We start from the raw sequence: 27467 nt of genomic DNA, 5'->3' as shown, positions 1-27467 counted from the left end.
AATTTGAAAGTTAAAAAATTATTAAAAAATTCAAAAAGTCTATAACTTATATGAAAAAATTAAAGATTTATTTTTTTCTCTACTTTTTACACATCTTTTCATAAAAAATCAAAAAGTCATTTCAAACATATTAATTTTTTTACCTCATATTTTAACCAAAAATTCAAAAAATTATTAAAATAGCTTGTTTCCAAACGAGGCCTTTGTACGTTTAGTTTTAATTTTTTGAATCAATTTTTTGAAAATTGAATTTTTTATTTTTCGTGTATTTTCCTTTTTAGTGAATATTTTTCAATTTTAAGCAATTTTTTTTATACTTTTTTTAGATACATCTTACTTAAATGTATTTAAATATTAAAATATTTATAAAAAAAAAACTTTTAAAAATTAACAAATACACAAAAATATATTAAATTTTAATATATTTTTTATGTTTGGTATTTAATGAATTTTTAATTTTTTTTTTTTACAAATATTATACTTTTTAAATTCATTTATGTTAAGTATGTTTAAAAATTTTTAAAAATATTTAAAATATTAAAAAATTCAATGAAAAAAAAAAAAAGAAAAATAAATTTAAAAAACTGAAACGAAAGGTATTGTAATCAGATATTTTCATTGTGGAAAAAATAAAAATAAAAACAAATAACTAGAAATAAAACAAATCTGTCACACCTAAGGTCCACTGAACCCTTCGATTGAAAGGTTAAGATCATCCAGCCAAATTTCAATGGCCCATCCATGGACATGGACTCACCGGTCTGGTGGTGCCGCTGGCGCCAAGCTTACCCATCAAGATTTTCTTTTCTTTTCATTTCTGGCAAACATCAAAACCTCAAAAAGTAAAAGAAAAGAAAATGAAGAGACTATGAATTAGTTCCACATCATCTTTACAAAAATGTCACTCTCTATCTCCGTCTCTCCCTTCCCTTCATACCCACAACCTCTCCAAACAATTTCCCTTTTCAAACCCACCAAACCCACCACCATTTCTACCCCACCAAAGCTCTCAAACCTTCCCACCATCAGATCTGTTCACAAAAATTCTGACCAACCACCAGTTGCTACATCAAAACCCAGATGGGAAAACATGTTGTCCACTGCAGCAAGCCTGTACCCTGTGTATGTGACCGTTGGAGGGATTGTAGCGTGCTTGAGACCATCCACTTTTTCGTGGTTTGTGAAGAGAGGACCAACTTCGTATAGCTTCGCGCTTGGGTTCATAATGTTGGCAATGGGTCTGACACTGGAGCTCAGAGAGTTTTTCAGTTTGTTCTTGCAGAGGCCTCTTTCTGTGAGTTTAAATTAATGTATTACACTGGTGGGTTTAGGGAAAATTTTAAAGTGAAATTTTTTAGTAGGGTAAATTATGGTCCTTATCCTTTCACTATTTATTTTTTAAATAAATTATAAATAAGTTTTGAATTTTACTTAAAATAGGAATTTCTTATGTGTTTTTAAAAATTAGACCTTTTAGTTTTTAATTTCATAATAAATAATATATTTTATTAATAAATTATTAAATCAATTAATAGTTTTTAGTATTGTTATAAATATATTTTAATTAATAATTTAAGTAATATTGGTTTGTAGTTAAGAATTTTATTTTTTTAATTAATTTTATTTAATAAAAAATTCTACAACGAGGCATGTGTAAGTTTTCAAATTATAAGAAACTATTTGTATTGTAAGTAAATTCGTATTTTAAATAAATCAAACGTATATTTGTAATTTATCCTTAATTTTTTAAATATTTAAATATTAATCAATAATTTTTAAATTGCAATTTTTTATTTACTAATTTTAACATTCATTATCTATTTTAATAATTAAAATGGGCTTCATTGGAACCTTTTAACCCAAGAGGGTTTTATTTTGTTGGGATTTTAAGATTGATTCCCCTCTTAAAGTTTTTTAGGGCTCCTTTGTTAATAGACTAAAATAATAATAAAAAAGTAAAAAAAAAATCATATTACTCTTTTTATTTTTTTACATATTTTTTTTTTTTTATAAAAAATTAAAAAACTAACTACGATAGGTATTTTCCAAATGAGTCGTTAGTCAGCAAAGAGTTGATGTTGCCATGGAGCTTGAGAGGGAGAAATATGATAGCAATACCGGACAACTTGTGGGCCAAACACAAGTTGGGCCGTGGCATCCTGGGTCTACCCAGAAGTGATTTTTTGCTCGGTAATGGCAAAGGGCGTGTGGAACCGAGCTAGTTAACCTTGTCGGCACGGAGGCCGGTTAAGTAAGGGTTTCACGGTTTATGCGTTGCTCGGTTGGAAGGCACGCATCCGTAGCTCAGCATGAAGGTTCGTGCCTGAAGCTCGACAGGGAGTCCTTTGGTTGATCGGTATGACCAATCTCAAGCTTGGCTTCGCCGGAATGCAGTCAAGCACGGCTGGAAAGGAGCTCGGTTATTGGAGCACTTAGGCGTGAAGCATGCCATGGCCGTTGACAGCCGAGATGCTGCAGCCCGGCTGCCGAGCTCCCAGTAGAGTGGGCTGGCAATTGGGTTAGGTGATGTTCGGCAAGATATGTGCTGACAGATAGGATAGCAGAACCACGTGTCGAGAGATCACTGGGAGTAGATTTGGGGCGCAGAAGGTATATATACATGTCTGCACCCCCAATACTGGGGATGACACATTTTTTGGTGAGATAAACACTAAACACAACTCAGTCATCTCTTTCTCTCTCTATCCCTGTGTGTGTGTCTAACTTGATCGTCGAAGGGGTTTTCCGGCCACACACTGCCGGGTAGCTCACCGCTGTTGTGCTCGCAGGTCGATTAGGCAGACTGGAGCTTGGAAGAAAGGAGTGCGGGCTTACCTGAATATTTGCTCCCCGCACAATTGGCGCCGTCTGTGGGAATCTTGACAGACAAAACATTTTCTTCTAGGCTCATTTGATCGCCGTCCATGGCGAACAACGACGAGATTCCGTTGTCTGCAATCGACGGAGTTACCCCGGAGTCAGGCAGACGGAGAGAAGGACATCCCACCATCATCCCTCCGATGGTGGACCTGGAGACTTCTCCAGGAGGACATTTAAGAGATGCGCGGGATAAGCGCGGAAGAAGCTTTGGTCATTCACGGAGTCCAGACGGTCATCGGCGGCGGAGAGAATCGCACGCCAGACGATTGGAACACAAGCTAAGGGACCAAGACGCCGTCATCCGGTGAATGGCGGCGGAGATGGAGGATCTTAAGCGGCATGTCAAAGGAAAGGGTGTAGCTGGAGTGGGCGACCACAGTGAGCGCACCCAACCACGCCGTTCAGGCAACCAGAGCCAGTGGCGTACTCCGTCCATCTCAATCACCAGAAGTTACAAGGTTGGAGATTCCGACGTGCACGAAGCGAAGTCCAGCGCGCAAGACAGCACTTACCGACCCTCACGTTCGGCGACGACGTCAAGGTATTCTTATTCCGCTCATTCAGAGGATTTGCGAGCAGTCTTGAAGGAACGGGCTCGCCGGCGGGAGGCTCAGAGGGTGCCGGCGTTCCAGCGGTTGTCCTATGGGGTTCACCCCAGTGAAAAGGTCGGAATGCCTCCACCCCACCTAGTTGCACCTCTCCCTTTAGACACAGACTTGGCTAGGCTGAGCGCCATTCCTTTCTCCTTGGAGATAGAAACAACACCACTTCCGGTAGGGTTCCACCAGTCAAAGTTCACGCTCTATGACGGTAAAATCGATCCTTATATGCATGTAAGCCACTTCCGATAGGTCATGGCCGGACACAGGCGAAATGACGCCTATGTGCCTAATCTTCCCGTCAAGCTTGGGTGAGCTGGGCTTAAAATGGTTTGAGAGGTTGCCGGAGGGGAGCATAGAAAAGTGGCATCAGTTGGCCGAAGCCTTTGTGATACGCTTCAAAACAAACACCAAAACACCGAAGGAAGTTGACCACCTACTGAGTGTCAAGATGGAACCGAGCGACACATTGAAGGCATACAACTCCAGATATTGGGAGACCTTCAACGAGATCTTGGATTGCCCGGTCAACCTTGCAATCACACAATACAAGCGTGGTCTCCCGGTCGGACATAGACTGCGGGACTCGCTTACCATGCACCAGCCGACATCCATGGGCCAGCTAATGCAGCGCATCAATGAACACATCCGAGTGGAGGATGATGCGTTGGCATCTGCCGCAAAGGCAACCTCGGTAGCAGTAGACAAGAGGTTGGCTGGCAAAGTGCACACGATCGGACAAGAGTCCGGCTGTTCAAATGACCGCGCTGAGGAATCGGACCGTGGTTCAAATCGCAAAAACTGGGGTAGGGGACGTCGGAATGACCGGGATGACTACCCCCGGGAAGACGTAGCTGATGCAAACAGAAGGTTGAAGGCCAGAACAGGTATCACCACGGTCTTTAAGATTCTAATCTATCGCATACTTAGTGAAATCCGTGACGAGGAATATGTCCGGTTTCCTGCTAAGTTGGGCGATGGACAGAAAGGCTTCAATCTGCGGTACCGTTGCACGTTTCACCGGGAGCGAGGCCACCGGACAGAGGACTGTTTGCCTTTGAGGCAACACTTGGAAGAGCTAGTCGCAGCCGGACACTTGGACCTTTACATTGATGGGGGCGTGAAGGCAAATCAAGCTCCGGTTGATCCCCGGGGACCGGATGACCGTGATGCGCCTCCACAAGGGGTTGCTAATGTCATCCACGGCATAGTGGAACCGGCCCGAGTATGCGAGCTCCGCGGTATGATCAAGAAGGCAGAACACATGAGGGAAGTTTTGTTGGTTCAGCCTGCGATCAAGAGGGGGAAGACCGAAGAGAAAGATGTGATCAGTTTCTCCTCCAGGGACCTAGAGCGCATTCAGGCGCCGCACAACGATGCCCTAGTGGTTACACTCCGCGTCAAAGAATTTGATATCAAACGGATCTTGATCGATCAGGGAAACTCGGTCGAGATCATATATTACGACGCATTCAAGCAGCTCAAGCTCCGGGATACAGATTTGGCTCCGGCAACTTCGCCACTGGTTGGTTTCAACTCACAACCAGAGTGGCCTTTGGGAAAGATTATCCTGCCGGTCAAAGCGGGATCCGTGGTCAAGCAGGTGGAGTTCTGGGTGTTGCAGGTGCCATCTACTTATAACCTGATCCTTGGAAGAGGATGACTTCACGCTATGCAAGCCGTGGCGTCAACCTACCACCAGGTAATGAGATTCCCCTCTGCTATGGGGGCAATTGAGGAGATTTTGGGGGATCAAGTCATGTCGAAGCAATGCTTCGTGGCAGTGAACGGGAGCCGGGCTGCCAAGGGTTTCGTCCAAATGATTGAGGGACCGGAAGACGGGGGAGTCCCTGATGATGTGGGCACTAAGGCCGAGGACAAAGCCGTTGAGGAATTTGTGGAAGTGCGAGTTGATACAGAGAATCCGGACAAGTTCTTCTTGCTCGGCCCAAGCCTCACCTCCCAAGAAAGAACCGAGATGGTGGAATTTTTGATGGCAAATATCGAAGTCTTCGCATGGTCGCCCTATGACATGCCCGGCCTCGATCCGAGTTTTATTTGCAATCACCTCAACATCTTCCCCGGAGCCAAGCCGATCATTCAGCGAACAAGGAGATCAGCGCTGCATCACGCCGAGGTAGTTGCAGAGGAAGTGAAGAACTTGCTTGAGGCACGCGCCATTCAAGAAGTGCACTACTCTCGGTGGATCTCAAACACGGTCGTGGTGCCCAAGAAAAATGGGAAGTGGTGAGTCTATGTGGATTACAAGACCGTCAACCGAGCCTGCCGGAAAGACAGCTTCCCTCTGCCCATAATTGACCAGTTTGTGGATTTAACGGCTGGACATAACAGGCTCAGTTTCTTGGATGCCTACCGCGGCTACCATCAGATTCCCATGCATGGCCCGGACCGAGAGATCACCTCATTCACTACACCAAGGGGACTCTTCTGCTATCGAGTCATGCCTTTTGGTTTGAAGAACGCCGGGGTGACTTTCCAAAAAATGGTGACAAAGATGTTTGCTCCTTTGCTGGGCCGGACAATGGAGGCTTACATTGATGATATGGTGGTTAAAAGCCGACATCAAGCAGACCACTTGTCCGACTTAGCCGAGATGTTCGCCATTCTCAAAACACACAAGCTACGCCTGAATGCGTCTAAGTGTGCCTTTGGCGTGGGATCCGGAAAATTCTTAGGCTTCCTAGTCACGAACTGAGGCATCGAAGTAGACCCCACACAGATCAAAGCCGTACAAGAATTGCAGCAGCGTAGCTCGGCTAAAGACGTGCAGCATATGGCCGGAATGGCCGCTGCGCTTAATCAATTTATAAGCCGGTCATCAGATCGCTGCCGCCCTTTCTTTCAGGCATTGAAATCAAAGTTCTCGTGGGATGAAGAGTGTGACCGGGCTTTGGCCGAGCTAAAGGAGTATCTGTCTTCGGCGCCACTGTTGGTAATGCCGAAGCCCGGCGAAGAACTGTACCTTTATCTGGCCGTTTCGCAGCATGCAGTCAGTGCAGTGCTTGTCCGGTCGGAAGGAATCAAGCATCTCCCTATCTTCTACGTCAGCAAAACCTTGTTACCGGCGGAGTCGCGGTATTTGCCGCTGGAAAAACTTGTGTTGGCATTAATGATGGCCTCAAGGAAGTTGGCGCACTATTTCCATGCGCATACTATAATCGTTCTGACTGAGTTCCCCCTCAAAGCTTTATTTGAGCGGGCGGACTTCTCCAGTCGAATTCTTAAGTGGGCGGTTGAGTTGGGACAGTTTGACGTCAAGTTCCAGCCGCGCACTGCCATAAAAGCCCAGACTTTGGCCGATTTCGTTGCTGAATTCTCACCCAGAACTCATCCGGTGTGCTCGGTCGATATTGCCGCGGCACATGAAGAGGTGAATGTCAGCCTGACCGAAATACCATAGCTTGGCGATGTTTGCGCCGCGGAACTTGCGCGCCCCGCCGAGGCACCTTCAGACAAGACGATACTACCGCCCGGCGATGCGATCGCGGAGTTGGGTATAATCGCCCAACCTGCTCTGTCCAGTACCGCATCACCAAGGGGGGAAGAAGTGGAACCGCTCAGCCCAGAGCCTGCGGCCGTCATAATACCGCAACCTGGCAATTCGCCTACGGACTTAGGCATTATGTATCAACTTGTTGAGTCCGGCGCCGAATCACCAAGGGGGGCTGAAGTGGAACCGCTTAGCACGGAACTGAAAGCCAAGCAGCCGAGCAACCGTGATCCCATTACGCTCCAAGCCTCTCAGGACCCCTCAGAGTGTTGGAAGCTCTTTGTTGGCGAGATGTGGAAACTTTTTGTCGATGGAGCCTCGAACCGTTACGGTGCCGGGCTGGACATAGTTCTGATTTCGCCAGACGGACTGACTATTGAACATTCTATCACCCTTGGCTTCCCAGCATTCAACAATGACGCTGAGTACGAAGCGCTCTTGGCCAGGCACAAGAGCGCGCTTCAGATGCAAGCATCCGAGCTAATGGTGTACAGTGATTCCCAGCTTGTGGTTAACCAAGTTTCTGGGGTTTACGAAGCAAAGGATGACCGAATGATGAAGTACCAAGCTCTGGTCCGGGACCACATCAAGCGATTTCAGGCAATCATGGTCTAACAGATCGGCCGAGAAGAAAACGGCCGAGCAGATGAGTTGGCCGGCCTTGCTTCCATGGTCGACAGCGCGTCCCCCAACCCTCTTTTGATTGAATTCCTTCCGAGGCCCAGCATTGAGGAAACCGAGCAGACAGAAGTACTCTGCGCCGAGCTAGGTCCTTCTTAGATAGACCCTATCATCCTTTTTCTCAGAGAGCGGACCCTTCCAGTCGGCAAGAAGGAAGCACATAAAGTGCGCGTGAAGTCAGAGCGGTTTTGGCTCTCTCCATCGGGCGCTTTATACAAGAAGTCTTTCACCGGTCCCTACCTGAAGTGTGTGCACCCGAGCAGCGTGGAAGACTTATTGTACGAAATTCACAAAGGCATTTGTGGCAGTCACATAGGGGGCAGGTCCTTGGCCTACCGAGCTATTTCTTAAGGCTATTGGTGGCCGTGCATGCAAGCCGACGCACAGAAGTATGTTCGCAAGTGTGAGAAGTGCCAGAAGTTTGCCTACCAGATCCACCAGCTGGCCAGGGAACTTCTTCCCCTCACCAGCCCTTGGCCCTTTGCGATGTGGGGGCTAGATATAGTGGGGCCGCTCCCAACCGTACTAGGCAACCGGAAGTTCTTCATCGCGGCCACAGACTACTTCACCAAGTGGGTTGAAGCAAAACCTTTGGCAACAATCAAGGAGAAAGACGTCAAGCGGTTTGTCTGGCAGAATGTGGTAACGTGGTTTGGCGTCCCCAAAATTCTGATCTCTGACAACGGCACCCAATTTGACGAACGCTTTTTCAGAGGATTTTGTGAAGACCTGAAGATAGAATTCTACAACTCCACCCCGGCTTACCCACAGTCTAATGGTCAAGCTGAAGCGTCAAACAAGACCATCCTTGATGGGTTGAAGAAAAGGCTGGAGAAGGCAAAAGGAAAGTGGGCTGAGGAACTCCCCAGCGTCCTTTGGGCATACCGCACAACCCCGCGGCGATCTACCAGGGAAACTCTTTTTGCTTTGGCATATGGCATGGAGGCGGTCATACCTTTGGAAGTTGGAATGCCCACCCTCAGAAGTGAAAGTTTTGAGCCCGAGCTGAACGCGGAAGCCATTGCCTTGGAATTGGACCTCGTGGACGAATGCCGAGAAAAGGCTCTCATCCATGTGGCCGCCTACCTACAAGAGCTCTCAAGGAAATACAACAAAACGGTGCACCCCAGACCGTTCAAAGTAGGTGATTGGGTCTTGAGGAAAGTCATAGGTAATACCCTGGTGCCAGGTGAAGGCAAACTAGGGGCAAAATGGGAAGGACCTTACAAGATAACCGGTCTGGCGGGTAAGGGGGCATACCACTTGGAGGACGTGGATGGTAGAGGAATACCCCGGCCGTGGAATGCGGCCAACCTCAAACTGTATTATTTCTAGCTTTTGCTTTCTTTTTGTGCAAAGGAACTTTTTACCTTACATTTCAGAATGTAATATTCTTTTTGTCAATATATAGAAGTGTCACATCTTTGCCTTAGCATTTTTATTGTTGCTTTAAGTTTTGAGATTCTCAACCGAAATGATTTACTCCGGTTGAAAGAGTTGATGTTCTGCTCAACTTGGGTATTCTCAACCGAGATGATTTACTCCGGTTGAAAGAGTTGATGTTTTGCTCAACTTGGGTATTCTCAACCGAGATGATTTATTCCGGTTGAAAGAGTTGATGTTTTGTTCAACTTGGGTATTCTCAACCGAGATGATTTACTCCGGTTGAAAGAGTTGACGTGCTCAGCTTTATATCTACTACCGAGATGATTTATCTCGGTTGACTATGCTAACCGAGATGTATTGTTACGGTTGAAACAGTTGGTGATTTATTCAACTATATGCTTGCAACCGACATGCCTTTGCCGGTTAATTAAGTTAAGCAAGATGGTTAATGTTGCCGAAGTATTTTGTCCGGTTGAGGTTACTCAGCTTTAAGACCGTGCAAACACTTCAAGAAAATTGAGCTTTTTCATTGATGATAAAACTATGTACAAGAGGTGGGGCAGATAGCCCGGTTACATGTGCAGAGCAAAAAGAAAGCAAAACAAAGAAAACTACACTAAGGGGGAAAGGTTAGTGAATTCGTCGCCAGTTTCCTCCAGGTTGATCGATGGGGTTTGATCTTGGACACCGATCGCAGTTTGGCCGGGCTGCTCCTGCTCTTGGCGGTCCTCTCTCCCAGCATCTGCCTCACCTTCTCCTTCAAGTCCTTCCTCGGCCTCAGTCTGCAACGCACTGAAGACGTCGTTGGCATATGGCACGAGATAGGTCGGTAGGAAAACAGCCGGTGGGGAGGCAAACACGTCGGTATCAGGACCTTGACCGAGCTGAGTGCAAGCAGCCTTCCAACCCGCCTGAAAGTAGATGTCCTGGGTGGCAAAGACTTGCTTCTTGTAACTGTCCTCGGCCTCCTTGAAGCTGGCATTATTGGCGTCTTCGCACTCCTTCTCCCTTGGCTTTTTGAGTGCCTCGAGCTCGGCTTTTATTGCATCTCTTTCTTGCTCGGCGGCGTCAGTCTTGCCAAGCAACTTGGTGTTGTCAGCATTAGCAATCTGAAGAGAGGACTTTGCTCGGCCGAGCTCGGTCTGAAGGCTTTGGACTTGGCTGGCAGTGTCGTTTGCCTTTTGCCGCAGCCGATGGATGCGCTCCATGACCAAGTGTTGCTTCTGGATGGCCTGCAAGAAGAAAATTGGATCAGAGTGGAAACCGTGCAAACACTTGTGAAAATTTGAGAAGAAGTTTGAGACTCTTACCCTGGTCATGGACTTCACGGCCGACTTCACCAGCCGGGTATCTGGGACATGGTCGCTTCCGACCACGTCGCTCGGCAGGAGAAGGGCCTTGGAGAGGTCAAAGGCAAGAAGATGTTCTTTGTCGCCCTTCACGGAGGCCGTTGCCGGGATCTCCTTACCCTGGTGTTTGAGCTGCGGTCGCCATGCCGGTGATGGGTCTATGGTGACGATGGGTTGGTTGGTAGTCAGCTCTTCAACTAGCTCGGCAGAGGGATCTGCGCGAGGCCTTTTCCCAGCCCGGCGGGCTTCTTGGCTGGCTTGACCGGCGGCTGGAGACGCCAACACCACCACGGCGCCACTTGATTAACCGGCAGCTGGAGCGCGGGTGACGACGCTCGGTATCTCGGCGGAAGTTGCAGTGAGGAGGTTTTTAATACGGCTTCGTTTTGCCATCTCTTCTTCCTCGATTAACCGGATTAGGGGCACGTCCGGTAGTGTTGGGTCAGAAGGAGGTGACGGAGCACGGAGGAAGTCTGTGACCTTACTCCGGCGTGGAGCAGAGTACCGGTATGTTGGGGTGTAGCCGAGCAGCTCGTTGCAATCCCGGTTGCGATAACGGAGCACGGCCCTGATGGCTTCCTCGTTGGGGTAGTGGTAGTTGGCTTGTAAGACGTGGATTGCTGCAAAGGAAAGAAGAAAAATGTTAGAGTTCAGATTATGGAACAAAGGCAATTGACCGGGAAAGTTAGCACGGCTTACATGTCTCGCCGAAATTCTTGCTAATGAACTAGTCCGGTACGTCGGCTGTTTCATAATTGCCGGACACCCAGGAGAAGTCGTCGTCGTGTAAGTCTTTGTCTGGGGTACCAGTCACTATTTTTTCTTTGCCCAGCCTAATCTTTAAGTAGTAGGCGAGGCCATCGCCAGTGTGCCCAAGGGTGTACTGTCGCAGTATCTCGACTAAACCTAAGTTGGTCCCTAGCCGGTTATTAGTTCGTGAATGCCGTTGATTATTCGGTAGGTGTTGGTTGACACTTGTGTGGGTGCTAGCCCGGTACGGCGCAGGAATTCGGTCAACAGAGGGTTGACTGGGAAGCGGAGGCCTCCTTCAACAATGGAAAGAACGGTGAAGAGGCACTGGTCTAATCTGCCCCAAGGGGTTGTCTTGATCTCGGCGAGCTCTAGGTGAACATCTGCCAGGATACCGTAGTCTTCCCGGAATACGGCCAAGGCAGCCGGGGTGTCAACAAGGAAGCGGAAGCGCCCCATGTGTAGCCGGCTGGTTTAGTTCGGCTGAGGTAGAATGGCACAGACTGGTGTCTTAATGGCTGCTCGGTCTTTGAGAGCCTCAATATTTGGTCAGTGGTCCCCTTGGACTCTGCAGGAAAAGGATGGCAATGGTAAGTGTGAGCGCGGTCGCGCAAAACGAGCTTGACTTTAGCTCGGTCATGAAGAGTGCCAACCACCTCGGTCTTGAAGGTGTACCAAGGAGCTCGGCTGCTCAAGCGGACCAGATGTTAGCCCGGTCGAGCGGCCAAGCTCCCTGCCTACCCCGGTTTCTGCTAAAGGTTTTGACAAACTAGTAAATTGCTCAGTCTTATTGTATTTTGGGATCGAAAGGCGACCTGGAGCCCGGTCCGCCCCAGTTCTTCGTGTATTCATGTGTTCATCAGTGAAAATGAAGAACATCGAAGATAAGAGGGTCAAGTGAGGGTTTTGGGAGGGATATGTCCTTAAACTATGGATTTTGTGCCCTAGAGTGAAGAAATAACAAATGCAATAACAAAAGAGGGGCTAGAAGAACTTACCAGTAGAGGGCAATGGCTCCTTCTTCGAACACAAACTCTGAAATGGCAAGGGAGGAATGGCACGAGCTCTAGGACGTCGAAGAGAAAGGAAAGGCAAGAAGAGCGGAATGAAGGAAGCTGGGCGTGCATATAAGGTTGAAAAGTCGCCAAAATTTGAATGAGAAGGGACAGTTAGCTGCTCGAGGCCAATCAGCACGCTACACCTGTCCCCCATTAATGCAGCGTCAAAGTGAGGAGACAGGAAGGTCAGACGAGGCGTCGACCGAGCAAGGCAAGGAACCGAGCGCGGAAATTAGCCCGGTTTGCCTTTTGCAAATTGTGAACCGAGGACGAGTTCATCCCGGTCGGAACAGGTAATCCCGGTCACGCTAGCGCGGACGGGATTAAGGGGCAATTGAGAGGGAGAAATATGATCTGGACTGGGCCATGGTAATACCGGACAACTTGTGGGCCAAACACAAGTTGGGCCGTGGCATCCTGGGTTTACCCAGAAATGATTTTTTGCTCGGTAATGGCAAAGGGCGTGTGAAACCGAGCTACTTAACCTTGTCGGCACGGAGGCCGGTCAAGTAAGGGTTCCACGGTTTATGCGTTGCTCGGTTGGAAGGCACGCATCCATAGCTCGGCATGAAGGTTCGTGCCTGAAGCTCGGCAGGGAGTCCTTTGGTTGACCGGTATGACCAATCTCAAGCTTGGCTTCGCCGGAATGCAGTCGAGCACTGCTGGAAAGGAGCTCGGTTATTGGAGCACTTGGGCGTGAAGCGCGGCATGGCCGTTGACAGTCGAGATGCTGCAGCCCGGCTGCCGAGCTCCCAGTAGAGTGGGCTGGCAGTTGGGTTAGGTGATGTTCGGCAAAATATGTGCAGACAGATGGGATAGCAGCACCACGTGTTAAGAGATCACTGAGAGTAGATTTGGGGCGCAGAAGGTATATAAACATGTCTGCGCCCCCCATACTGGGGATGACACATTTTTTGGTGAGATAAACAATAAACACAACTCAGTCCTCTCTCTCTCTCTATCCCTGTGTGTGTGTCTAACTTGATCGTCGAAGGGGTTTTCCGGCCACACACCGCCGGGTAGCTCACCGCTGTTGTGCTCGCAGGTCGATCAGACGAACTGGAGCTTGGAAGAAAGGAGTGCGGGCTTGTCTGAATATTTGCTCCCCGCACAGAGCCTATAGGACTTGTGCTGGAAATTGTGTTCATGCATATAATATGATAGTGGTGTTGGTGGTAGATAGTGGCATGTATAGAATATGATAGTGGTGTTGGTGGTAGATAGTGGTATGTATAGAATATGATAGTGGTGTTGGTTGTAGATAGTGGCATGTATAGAATATGATAGTGGTGTTGGTGGTAGATAGTGGCATGTATATAATAAGATAGTGGTAGATAGTGGTAATATATAATATGTAAGTGGCATATAATGGGTTATGATAATGTTTGTAATATCTCCTATATAAGGAGTGTCATTTGGTCTTGTAAGATAAGAAGTTTTGAATATAACAAAAATATATTCCTTCTTCCTCATATTTTCGGAGTTCTTCTTCTTCATATTTTCTAAGTTGGTATCAGAGCAACAAAAAACACAGCAGTCCTAAAACCGTCATAGCCATGTCGGAAGTCACGTCCGGAACCACTTCAACCCCTGCCGCTGCCATTCCGGTGAAAACGTCCAACTCTCACTCTGTCCAAATCACCACCATCCGCCTAAATGGTGATAATTTTCTCCGCTGGTCACAATCTGTCCGGATGTATATCCGTGGGCAAGGAAAGATCGGTTACATCACTGGTGACAAGAAGGCTCCTGCGGTTAATGATCCGCTGTTCGACAATTGGGACGCTGAAAACTCCATGGTTATGACATGGTTGGTCAATTCCATGGAGGAGGATATAAGCTCTAATTACATGTGCTATACTACTGCACAAGAATTGTGGGATAATGTTAGTCAGATGTATTCTGACCTAGGAAATCAATCTCAAGTTTTCGAATTAACTTTGAAGGTGGGAGAGATTCGTCAAGGAGATGATTCCGTCACCAAATATTTTAATTCGTTGAAAAGGTTGTGGCAGGATCTTGACATCTTCAACACATACGAATGGAAATCAGTTGACGATTGCAACCACCACAAGAAAACTGTGGAAGACAGCCGTATTTACAAGTTTCTTGCCGGCCTCAACATTGAGTTCGATGAAGTGCGAGGAAGAATTATTGGCAGACCTCCTCTCCCATCCATTGGCGAAGTATTTGCCGAAGTCAGAAGGGAAGAGAGCCGAAGGAGCGTCATGCTTAAGAAAAAAGGTAATGGTGAATCAATTGAAATTTCTGCTTTAATTAGCGATGCTGCGGCCAACAAGGCTGCAAATTACCAGCGCAGGTTTGATGATAAGCCACGGGTCTGGTGTGATTTTTGCAACAAGCCTCGCCATACACGCGAAACGTGTTGGAAGATTCATGGCAAACCTGCCAACTGGAAAAGCAGCAAACAAGGAGAGAAGAATCGTGGCTTTCCTACCGCTAATGAAGCCGATTCAGGTCCCTTCAACAAAGAGCAGATTGATCAACTCTTAAAGCTGATAAAATCCAACTCCTCAACCGGTACTCCTAGTGTTTTGTTGGCACAAACAGGTAGAAATCCTAAAGCCTTCTCTTGCCTAAACTTCTCTCCGTGGATCATAGATTCCGGTGCCTCCGATCACATGACTAGTTTTTCCCATTTATTTAGTACCTATTTCCCTTGTTCTGGTCATGACAAAATCAGAATAGCCGATGGTAGTTTTTCACCTATTGCAGGAAAAGGATTTATTAAACTAACTGAGAAAATTAATCTCAATGCTGTTCTTCACGTCCCCAACTTAGCCTGTAACCTTTTGTCTGTCAGTAAACTATCTAAGGATTCTAATTGTCGTGTTACATTTTTTGAATCCCATTGTGAATTTCAGGACCAGAACTCGGGGATGATGATTGGGCGTGCTAGGATGCTTGAAGGTCTTTACTACTTTGATGAAGTACCTGTTAGTAATAAAAAAGCTCAGAGCTTTAATAGTACTAGTTCAATCTCTGTTCGAGAAAAAATAATGCTATGGCACTATAGGCTAGGACATCCTAGTTTTGTTTATCTGAAACATTTATTTCCAGAATTATTTAAAGGGATTGATTGTTCTTCTTTTCATTGTGAAAGTTGCATTTTTGCAAAATTTCATCGCTCTACTTATTTGCCAAAACCTTACCAGGCTTCAAAACCTTTTTATTTGATTCATAGTGATGTTTGGGGCCCTTCTAAAATCACTACTCTTTCTGGTAAAAGATGGTTTGTTACATTTATTGATGACCATACCCGCTTATGTTGGATTTATTTGATGAATAAAAAATCTGACGTGAAAAATTTGTTCACAAATTTTTACAATATGATTGAAAACCAATTTCAAACCAAAATTGGTATTTTACATTCTGATAATGGAACAGAATATTTCAATGAGCAGTTGGGTGAGTTTTTGGAAAAAAAGGGGATTTTTCATCAATCTACATGTCGGGATACCCCTCAACAAAATGGCATTGCAGAACGAAAAAATAAACATCTACTTGAAGTAGCACGTGCTATAATGTTTTACATGCATGTTCCTAAATATTTATGGGGTGAAGCAATTTTAACAGCCTCGTATTTGATAAACAGGATGCCTACAAAGGTGTTAACATACAAAATACCTTTTGATTGTCTCAAAACTTTTTTTCCTGACACGAGGTTGTTTTCTGATTTACCCGCCAAAGTTTTTGGATGTACTGCCTATGTTCATGTTCCCAGTCAATTTCGTTCAAAACTTGACCCCCGTGCTATAAAATGTGTTTTTTTGGGTTATTCCTCAAACAAAAAGGGGTATAAGTGTTTCGATCCTCAAAACAAGAAATTTCATGTGAGTATGGATGTGTCATTTGTGGAAACAAAATCCTATTTCCCCAACACTTCTCTTCAGGGGGAGACAAGTGGAGTAGAAGACCGTTTTTGGGATATTTCTATCCCGCTCCCCAATGTCATTTATCCTACACAAAAACCACATCTGTCTGATAATGATCACTTAGGAGAACCAAGTTCTATGGTGCCTAGTCAAGAAGATTCTTGTTTAGGGGGAGAAGTACTACAAAATGATCTAAATCCTGAGCTTCAGGTTTATACTAGGAAGCGATTTCATCTGAGGAATAATGACCCGAATGTCCATCCTAATGACCCGAATGTCCACCCGAGTTCTGGCATCGAAATTTTAGGTAATCCTATTCCTTCTATTTCCGACCTTGATGTACCTATAGCAATTAGGAAAGGTGTCCGAAATTGCATTAAACATCCTATTGCAAATTACCTCTCCTATCAAAGACTGTCTAAAAACCATAGAGCTTTCACATCTAGGATTTCACACTTGTTTGTTCCAAGGAATATACAGGAAGCATTGGATGATCCGAATTGGAAATTAGCAGTCATGGAGGAGATGAATACTTTAAGGAGAAGTGGTACTTGGGAGATAGTTGATCTACCCAAAGACAAGAAAACAGTTGGGTGTAAATGGGTGTTTACGATAAAATGTAACGCAGATGGAAGCGTTGAGAGATACAAGGCGAGACTGGTAGCTAAAGGCTTCACTCAAACTTATGGGATTGACTATCAGGAGACGTTTGCTCCTGTTGCTAAAATAAATTCCATCAGAGTACTGTTATCTCTTGCAGTAAATTCAGATTGGCCTCTACATCAACTTGACATTAAAAATGCATTTCTCAATGGTGATCTTGAAGAGGAGGTGTACATGAGCCTACCGCCGGGATTTGAGCAGAGACTTGGAAGTGACAGAGTATGCAGATTGAACAAGTCATTATACGGACTCAAACAATCACCAAGAGCGTGGTTTGAACGCTTTGGGAAGGCAGTTATCAGTTGTGGCTTCTCGCAGAGTCAAGCAGATCACACAATATTTTATAAACATTCAAAAAACAGTAAAATTGCAATTTTGATTGTTTATGTTGATGACATCATTTTAACTGGTAATGATGAAGCAGAGTTAGCAGCCCTCAAAGAGAAACTCGCAAAAGAATTTCACATTAAGGATCTGGGAGCCCTCAAGTATTTCCTCGGAATGGAATTTGCAAGATCCAAGGAAGGTATATTCGTTAATCAGAGAAAATATGTTCTTGATCTCCTTGGAGAAACAGGTATGCTTGGTTGTAAGATGGCGGAGACTCCGATCGAGCCTAACTTGAAGTTACAAGCTGCTAAGGCTGAAGAAGTCAAAGAGAGAGAACAATATCAGCGACTTGTAGGGAAATTGATTTACTTGTCTCATACGCGGCCTGATATTGCCTTTGCAGTCAGCATGGTAAGTCAGTTCATGCACTCACCAGGGGCAGAGCACTTTGAGGCCGTTTATAAGATCTTAAGATATTTGAAAGGAACTCCAGGGAGAGGCTTACTATTCAAGAAACATGGACATCTTCAAGTTGAAGTATACACAGATGCAGACTGGGCAGGAAGTGTTACAGACAGGAGATCAACATCCGGATACTGCTCCTTTGTAGGTGGGAACCTAGTTACATGGCGGAGTAAAAAACAGAATGTGGTAGCTAGAAGTAGTGCAGAAGCAGAGTTCAGAGCTGTTGCCCATGGAATCTGTGAAGTAATGTGGATTAAAAGAATTCTTGAAGAATTAAAGCTTTCTCACCCGACACCTATGAAGGTCTATTGTGACAACAAAGCAGCTATATCTATAGCTCATAATCCAGTTCTACATGATCGCACAAAACATATAGAAGTGGATAAACATTTCATCAAGGAGAAAATCAATGCTGGCATAATCTGTATGACCTACCTTCCAACAAGTGAACAATTAGCTGATGTGCTAACGAAGGGACTACACAAGAAGCAATTTGATAAGCTGACTAGCAAGCTGGCTATGGAAGATATCTTCAAACCAGCTTGAGGGGGAGTGCTGGAAATTGTGTTCATGCATATAATATGATAGTGGTGTTGGTGGTAGATAGTGGCATGTATAGAATATGATAGTGGTGTTGGTGGTAGATAGTGGTATGTATAGAATATGATAGTGGTGTTGGTTGTAGATAGTGGCATGTATAGAATATGATAGTGGTGTTGGTGGTAGATAGTGGCATGTATATAATAAGATAGTGGTAGATAGTGGTAATATATAATATGTAAGTGGCATATAATGGGTTATGATAATGTTTGTAATATCTCCTATATAAGGAGTGTCATTTGGTCTTGTAAGATAAGAAGTTTTGAATATAACAAAAATATATTCCTTCTTCCTCATATTTTCGGAGTTCTTCTTCTTCATATTTTCTAAGTACTTGTTAACTGCAATGGTGATAGAATTTGGAAAAGTGTGTTTGCAGTTTATTCACTGTCCAACTATGTTTCCTGTGGTCTTTCACACTGTCCAATTTGAATTTCAAGAAAATAACATAAATGGAATTTTTTAATTTTTATATTTTTAGTGGCATAAATGGGAAATTTGAATTATTCTCAAGTGGCATAATAATTTGGGAGATTTGGTCAAAACTCCTTCATAATAAAATTTTAATGCATTAAGGACAAATACAAAAAGTTTTTCTTAAAAAGTCTTAACAAATATTACAATTATCAAAATATTAAACTTTAAAATAATGTAATTTTTTATGTAAATGTCGATTTTTAATAAAATTAATATTTTTAGAATTCTCTTATCAAAACCTATTAAATAAGATCTATGTTGGCTATGAAATTCTTTATTAAAAAAAAAATTATTACCGTTGAAATTGATGTAAATAGTAACAGTAATATGTTATTTTGTTTGACAGTAACATGTTATTCTGTCTTACAGTAATATGTTATTCTGTTTGACAATTACTCTATTTGACAGTAACATGTTACTCTGTCTTACAGTAATATGTTATTCTGTTTGACAATTACTCTATTTGACAGTAACATGTTATTCTATCTCACAGTAACATTTTACTTTGTTTGATAGTAACTGACAATAAGATATTACTCTGATTCATAGTAACATGCTATTTTGGTAATATTGTCCAAGAAAGAAAATGAAAAAAATATTGTACTTTGTCATTACTCAATTATGAGATTTCTCCTTAGGGGGTTTATGAAGAAAAATAAATTAGATTGTCCTTTTCACCAAACAAGGGTCCAATTGAGGGGTTTTGACTAAAATTTCCCTAATATTTTGGTAGCTACTTCTACAATGTATACATGCATATAACAGACCCTTTCTTGCTTTTTCCTTCATAACAATTACTAGTAACAAACGAACTTTGGGAAGGAAAAAATAAATAAATAAATAGCAGCAAAGTTGAGTTCAACTATTCAACATAGGGTTTTAAAATGATTGGAGTGAAGAATTTTTATTGGTTTTCCTGTGGAGTAATAAGTGTTTGGCAAATAGAAGTGTGGGCTTCAATTTTCAGGTTTCCCTAGTTCACAATTTCCTTGTTTTGGGTTATGAGCAGATACTTTTTGGATTTGTTGCTCAGTATACAATTATGCCTTCTTTTGGATGGATCATTAGCAAAACCTTGGGGCTTCCACCTGCTGTCTCAGTTGGTTTGATATTGCTTGCTTGTTGCCCTGGAGGTACAGCATCCAACGTGGTAAGAGCAATTTTTGTCGTATCTTGATCCATCTATTTCACTAACTTTTTATTGAATACACTAAGGATTAGTTTTACATTGTGAAATGTCCGGATTTTGGGAAACATGCCTACACTTGCCAATTATATTTTTTTAGTGTTCTTTGATTTCTACTTAGCCAAAAAGAAAGGTGTTCTTTGTTTTCTATACAGTAAGTTTTTTTTCTCCTCATCACCCACCTGAGCATTGTGGTGTGAGTTTGAGTCACAGGAAACGGCCTTCCTGCAAAAAAGCGTCGTAAGGTTCCAACCTACTACCTTCCAGACCTGGTTGGGTTACAACTTTTCAACGTTCTTAGGTTTCTTCGTTTGGGAACAGGCTAATTTAGTAACTTTTTGGTTATTTGGCTAAAATATGAGCTAAAAAAAACTAGTATGTTTGAGATGACTTTTTGGCTTTTTACGAAAAGATGTGCAAAAAGTAGAAAGAAAAGAGAATCTTTGACTTTTTGGTATGGATTGTTGGCTTTTTGGCTAATTTAGTAACTTTTTGGCTAAAAAGGAGGGTTCCCAAACAAGGCTCGTATGACTAACCTTTGATTTTGTCATAAATTATGTTTATAATGATAACCAGCTTCCAAAACTATCTGACCCTGTTTCCATTGAAAATCAAGATTGAAGATACCTGTTAGTTTATTGCTGTCTTTCGTTTGTGTGTCCTGGTGTCTGCAAATTAATTCTTTGACAAAGAGTAAACTCGTCGCAATACAGCTACTTTTTAGAATAGTTTTTCTCCGCCTTTTTAGTTTGTGGTAAAAAAAATAATTGTGATATTTATGACTTCATTAGCGAATCTAAAACCATGTAACATGGTATCACAGCCAGAGTACCAAGAATGGGTGTCTAGTTATTGATTCTCTCATGTGCAACGTGCTCACTTGGCAGCGCCTACTACGTGCAGGCCAAGGACACGCACCCTGCCCATCCTTGGGTACTATGGCTTTGATACCATGTTATACGGTCTTGGGTAGAACTCAACCCCGAAAGCTAATTGTTGAGGTGAGGATCTCCTCATGCTTATATATTGCACATTACTTTTGTACCCAGGCAATTTGACACTTCGCATCATGGACAGTTGTACTAAAGCCTTTAAATTTATTATCAAAGAATCCTTTTTGTCAGAAGATTCTGAACAATTTGAAGTTTTGAGAATAATATGACAGTTGGATCTAAGTCCTTGTGTTTATTTGGTATACACTGTATGATCTCTCGCTCTCTATCACCAATGTCTATGATGGGGAGCACACGTTAAAAATAAATAAATAAAACTAATGATATTATCTTGTAATGGTTCCATCAAATGGTTACGAGGTTTGGACGGGGTATATACACTTAAATTTGCATATAAGTGAGATTTTTGTTTTCTGCTTCTAATAATCCAATGAAAATGGACATCAATCTGGATTAGGAAATTTTAATATAAAAGATGGACAAGGAATTCATATTCAAGTTCACATGAAGCCTCGAAACAGGTCAATACTAATACGATTATACGAATACTCAAATACAATCAGCAACAATTTTGCGAACTTCCCATTCATTTCTATTTCTGTGAATTATTGTTACAGGTGACCTTAATTGCTCAAGGGGATGTTCCATTATCTATTGTAATGACGGTTTGCACCACGCTAGGAGCAGTAATTCTTACTCCTCTTTTGACCAAGATTCTGGCTGGAACTTTTGTTCCTGTGGATGCTGTTAAACTTTCCATCAGCACCATGCAGGTGAATGTGAATTTATATTGTTCTTCGCATTCCTAGTTCGAATCCAAATATTCATTTAGGGAAATCTTGGTCGTCTTTGCTTCTTGTCTAGGTTGTTGTCGCTCCGATTCTGCTAGGTTCTTATATGCAGAGCACATTTCCTGCAGCCGTGAAAGTTGTGACACCTTTTGGCCCACTACTTGCTGTTCTGACTTCATCACTTCTTGCATGCAGGTTTTGGTTTTATACATCTGAATAATTTGTTGTTAAGATGGTGCTTTTGAGGATTCTCGTTCTTCCTCTCTCATTAATTTGGTTATCTTCTGGTTATTTGTCAGTGTATTCTCAGAAAATGTTGTTCGGTTGAAATCTTCAGTGGTTGTTGCATCAGTATCGTCTGAAGCATCACCTCTTCTTCATGCTCGAGCAATCCTATCTGGTGAACTTGGGGTTATAATACTTTCTGTGCTGTTATTGCACTTTGCAGGATTCTTTGTTGGGTAAGAGTTTCCCCCTTTGTCGTCTTTCGCTATTTTGAAATCAAAATGCCTGCTTTGTGCATTAATGTTGAAATTTCTGTTTGTGATGATTACATGGTTCATTGCCCTCTCATTCTTTTGGCTGTTTATTTCTTTCTCTTTATTGCATTATACTATTTTCTTTATTTCATGATAGCCATAGGAAATCTTTATATTGTTGTTGTTGTTGTTATTATTATTATTATGAGTTACTTTTACTTTCATCTCCTAAACTATTGTCAACTTTTTCTATTTAATCCCAAAACTAAGAATTTCATCTGTTTAAGTTCCTAAAGTTTATAATTTCAGTTAATATAGTCCAATTGGAGTATGAAACAGTAAGGACCATTTGCTTTGAATGGTGGAACATTTTTTTTTCTCCATTTATAGTTGTTGGAGCTTGTTCGGGAGCACAGGCTTCTCCTGGCTACTTTTACCAATTCTTAGCTCATATTGAGCTCAAGTTGTCCGCTGTTACTCAAATTTGGCACATGGTCTCAAAGTTTAGTGTTCAAGGCCTCCAACCAAGATGAATTTTGGATTTATCTTAAAATGTGTACCATTTTGTGAAGGACATGCATTTGGCCTCCCAAAGTACACACGTCTTTCCAAATTTACATTTCAATATCTTCACTACATACTCCTGCTCCTCTAAATAGGCCAATTTATAATCTGAAAAAAGACCAAAATGTATTGCAACCTCTTCAGAAAGCACACCAGCTTATGCTCCAGCTGTTCAGTCTTTCTGTTGTATTCATCTGTCGTTCGTGCTTAACGACTTTGACAATGACAATGCAGCAGAATGCTGTCCAATTCTTTGACAGCTTTTGTAATCCAATCCTTTCTTGTCAATGCTGAAGTGTGAAACTTTTTATTTTTGTTGATTAATTGATTGACACATATGTATAATATGACGGGTATTTATTTACAGGTATATATCGGCAGCTATTTCTGGGTTTAGAGAGCCACAGCGACGAGCAATATCAATTCAGGTACTAAAGAGCTTGAATGCTTATTTGTTATCAAGCTTTAAAAACTTCTTTTCAAATGAGTTTAATCCCTGGCCAAAATTCATAACAAAATCCAATTAACTTCAATGTTTAAGAAGGTTCTTACTGATAGGTTTTATCTGTAGTGAAATACATGAGTCACTCTTTTTGGTTGGCAACTCGTTTTTTGTTTTTATTTGTTTTATTATTCCTCTGGAAAATACCACCAAAAAAAAAAAAACTGTTTGTCAAGTTGTTCCGAAAACTGTTTTTAGATCTGAAAACAACCCAATTTTGTTTCCTAAAAATAGAAAATGAAACAATTTTTTGGTATTTTCCAGGGGGAAAAAAAAAAAAAAACACAACCAAAAACAGCGCTATATTCCTTGCTTAATACTTGTACTTCCTTGCAGGTTGGCATGCAAAATTCATCATTAGGTGTGGTTTTAGCAACCTCCCATTTCACCTCGCCAATGGTCGCATTACCCCTGGCCTTATCTGCTGTGCTCATGAATATTATGGGTAGCAGTTTGGGTTTCTTTTGGAGATATGTTGATCCCTCTGATTTGCAGACTTCTCCTAAAGTCTATGACCAGTGACGATGAACCCCTCTTCAATGTTACTCAGCATAAGGGTCTGTTTTCTCCTCTCACAAATTCTTGAAAATTATTGTTGTTATTTTAGTTATTAGCATTGATAGGGTGGCGGCGCCACATAAATTTTCCTGAAGAAAAATAATACATGTATATATATATTCTTTGGATGGTTAATTGGTATTTAAATTTTTTTTGACATTCTTGAGTTATTGGTTTGACCACCCTTAGTTTGTTGGTGTGAAGACTCTAAACCCTTGCGCAGATCAGAAATTGTATTGGAGGCAGAGTAGTGCACTGAGTTGTGGGAAGAGTTTTGCACTCTGTTATGAGGCAGTTCAGATTTTGGTTTTGGAGTTTGCTCTTTGTTCTCATCTTGTCTTGTTTTTTTGAGGACATCTTATCTTGTTTGGTTGGGCACTCACCAATTATGTGGGGAGCTAGCAAATGATTGGGCTGGCTTCTCGGTACCAACCTATTTACGATTGAAGAGTTTGGCTGTGATGCTCTTTGCTTCCCCTTTCTTTCTGTATTTTATTGATGTATGTCACTTGTGTTACCTTAATCGTCATTGATAAAATGCTTTTTTTTTGGCTGTTCAAAAAAATAAAATAAATAAAGGCTCTACACCCAATTTACCAAAAATTTGAACACTATTTCTATAACATGTCCACTCTATTCCAAAAACAATTTGATTAATTTAAGGCTTGTGTTTCTTTATTAATTTTGGATGTGTTGGAGTGTTTAAAATAATTTAAATTGTTTGTTTAAACGGCTTGTCAATCTTTGTGTTTCTCTATTCAGAGATAATTGTGATTATTCATTTTGCAGCGACAAATATTTGGAGCTTTATTGTAGTATCTATTTTTTTTATTAATACTTTGAGAAAATTACAGAAAAAATACTAGGGTTTGACTCTTGTAATAAAATAAATCATGAGTTTTTAATTGTCAATTTAAATTTTAATATTTTGATTTCTTTTCAATCTATACTGTCTATTTTCATTAGATAAAACTAATAAAAAAATGATAATTTAGTCATTAAACTTAACAAAAAATGATATTTTAGACATTTTAGGCACATTTATATTGAGTTTAATAGTTAAAATTTACTTCTTCCATCAATTTTACTGAATGAAAATAGGAGAATGATTTAGATTGAAAAAAATCAAAAGATTAGAATTTAAATTGACAAAATTAAAAATTAGAATTTATTTTGTTACAAGGATTAAATTCTAGGATTTTTTAATAGTTTTTCCTAATATTTTTTTTACGGATGTGGCTTATCTCTAGTTGAAAATTGAACTGGACCAGTTAGTTGAGGTATTTGACTGGTAAGAGTCATTAAACGGAAGATTCTTACTAGTAAGAATTTATGAAAATATGACCCAATTGAATTTTTTCAAAGACCCTTATCTATCAGAGTCATCTGTTTAACGATTCTTACCGGTTAGTGTCTTTTGTTAAATAACTCTTATTCGTCAACGACCTCAACTATCAGGTCCAATTAAAATTTCAACTGGAGACCAGCCATTCTCTTTTTTTTCACTTGTTCAATAAATGTTTATTTGTGCGTATTTAAGCTTAGTTTGGGAAGAACTTTTTTAACTTGGCATTTTGGCTTTTTGACTATTTTAGATAGGCTAAAAAAGTTTTGTTTGGAATGAACTTTTGACATTTTTGTAGTTTTGTGAGAAAAAAAATGAAATGATTATGCTCTGAATGTGACATTTAGTTTTAATGACTTTTTAATCTATTTCATCTTTTAGTTGAGTAAATTAATCCCAATTATGTAGCAAATGGGGGCTTAGTATACATCAAATTGGGTTTATTATTTATTTGTTTATTAGTTATGCCATTATGGATAAAATTGCTTGAGAAATCTATTTTTCAAAAAATTAAAATTTTAAATATCCACTTTGAGGAAAAATTATTGAGCGGCCACTGATTAACACACCTAGAATTATAAATGTATCCACCTAGAGTTATAAATATATTTAGCATGGTTTTCCCTCCAAGTTTTAAACTATCTCTCAAACTCCAAGTCTACAAGGCTGATAAAAGGAGTGAGTAATAATGGTTTTCTCAACTCCATGTGCCTCATCTTGTCAATTCATTCTTTGATGGCTTTTACAATAAAAATTGCTTGATCGAGTTTTACTCTATTCTAAAATTAATTAGTGTTGGGCAGAGTTTTACTTTTGTCTTTTATGACATTCGACATCACATTCATATGTTTGCTTTTAGAGTAGTCGAGATCAACATTGTACTCAAGATAATGCTTTTACAACTTGAATTCAATCCTCCCTGACGTAAGCCTTTAAACAAGTAAAATAATAAATTATTTAAATTTGATTTGAAAATTTAATAAATTTAAAAAAATATGTTTAAACTTATTTTGTTTTATTTTTAGGTAAATTACAAATACACCCTTTAAGATTTGTATAAAATATAAATCGTGCCCCATGATTCTAGAAATCACATTTCATCCCCTGAGATTTCTAATTTCATAACAAATGACTTTTTTTATTATTATTAATAAATCAAGTTAATTAACAGTTTTTAATAATTTTATTATTGTATAGAAGAGTAGTTAGAAATTTTATTTTTGTAGTTAATTCTATTAAATAAAAAAAATTTGACAAGGGAGTAACTGTAATTTTTTAAATTATAGAGAATAATCTGTATTTTAAATAAACCTCAAAAATGTAGTTGTAATTTACCTTTTACCTTTCGATTCAATTTTAAATGGGTTCTAATCGAATTGATGATAGGTTAAACTTGAATAGTTTCATTTTTTTAATATAATTTTATACTGCATATAAATTTATTGAGTTAAATTTCAGTCAAACTCAAAAGGTCAATGAGTTTCAAAAATACGTAAAATTTTAGCTTATGCCGAAAAATAAAAATAATAATTGAAAAAAATAGATTCCATGTTAGTGCATATAGTTTAGTTTCTTACAAATATTTTAGGTTCTTCCATCAAACTGAGAAATGTTTGATTGTTTCGTTCTTTTGCTTTCAAATTTTATTTTTTATTTTTTACTATCCTATCTATAAAAAAAAAAATAATAAAAAAAATGTGAGAAATGGTGGAGAAATTTTCATTTTTTTTCTTTTTTGCATATACCCATATAAGTATATATTTTTATAATCTTAAATATTATACATATATAATATAAGAAAAATACTCGGGACCTCCATTTTGGGAGACTCCCCATGACTCCTAAATAATTGTGATTAGTCATGTGTGTTTTTATTTTTTGTTTTTTTTTTCCTATCTCTCTGACATGTGTGCGTGGGAGTCGTGGGGGTGTGGTGTTTGTGGGGTCTGTATCATTTTTGATAATATAATTATGATTTTATGGTTTAATTCCACATGACTTAACAATTAAACCACTAATCCGTAATTTAGTTTTAAAACATAGTGCATGACTACTGTTTGGCATTTGAAAGCATAGTGCTTAGTAAACGACGTTGTTTACACATATTGTTCACATTATTGCAATTTTAATTATATATATATATATATATATATTAATTTAACTACAATCACAGTTTGTAAAAGTTTAAAAGGTTAATAGCAACCTCAACCCATTTCAACAACCAATAGAAATTTGTATGAATTTTGTGTTTTTCATTTTTTTTAGTCACAGATAATCTGGGGCTAGATCCTAATGAAACTTTAAGTTCCAAAAGTTACTCTTGTGCTACAGCAAAGGCGTTTAATATGTAGTGATGAGTCGCAAATTTGCACACAAATAAAAACTTGAACCTACATTCATAACATTGAGTAGGTTTGTCCAAATCTAAAAGATTCATTTTATTA

General features: G+C 40.9%; 1 protein-coding gene across 4 annotated transcripts; it reads left to right on the top strand.

Moving 5' to 3' along the window:
* The first annotated feature begins 608 nt into the window (after window positions 1-608).
* LOC114296800 (putative sodium/metabolite cotransporter BASS2, chloroplastic) lies at window positions 609-24281 on the top strand. Of its 4 annotated transcripts, none has more exons than XM_082868782.1 (8): window positions 609-1294; window positions 19655-19795; window positions 21402-21557; window positions 21649-21770; window positions 21875-22036; window positions 22986-23046; window positions 23457-23677; window positions 23902-24281. In XM_082868782.1, exons 1-7 carry the CDS (start codon window positions 899-901, stop codon window positions 23640-23642), a joined length of 1224 nt encoding a protein of 407 aa, XP_082724908.1. In that variant the 5' UTR covers window positions 609-898; the 3' UTR covers window positions 23643-23677; window positions 23902-24281. The 4 variants fall into 4 exon arrangements, with proteins under 4 accessions (XP_082724908.1, XP_082724909.1, XP_082724907.1 ...); XM_082868783.1 differs by having other exon boundaries at window positions 23868-24012; XM_082868781.1 differs by lacking the exon at window positions 23902-24281 and having other exon boundaries at window positions 23457-23837.
* The last annotated feature ends 3186 nt before the right edge of the window (window positions 24282-27467 follow it).

This window comes from Camellia sinensis, chromosome 5, assembly GCF_055761805.1.
Source record: "Camellia sinensis isolate YWXY chromosome 5, ASM5576180v1, whole genome shotgun sequence".
Classification (NCBI taxonomy): Eukaryota; Viridiplantae; Streptophyta; class Magnoliopsida; order Ericales; family Theaceae; genus Camellia; species Camellia sinensis.
Note: the sequence above shows the minus strand (reverse complement) of the source record. Positions and strands in the feature narration are given on the sequence as shown.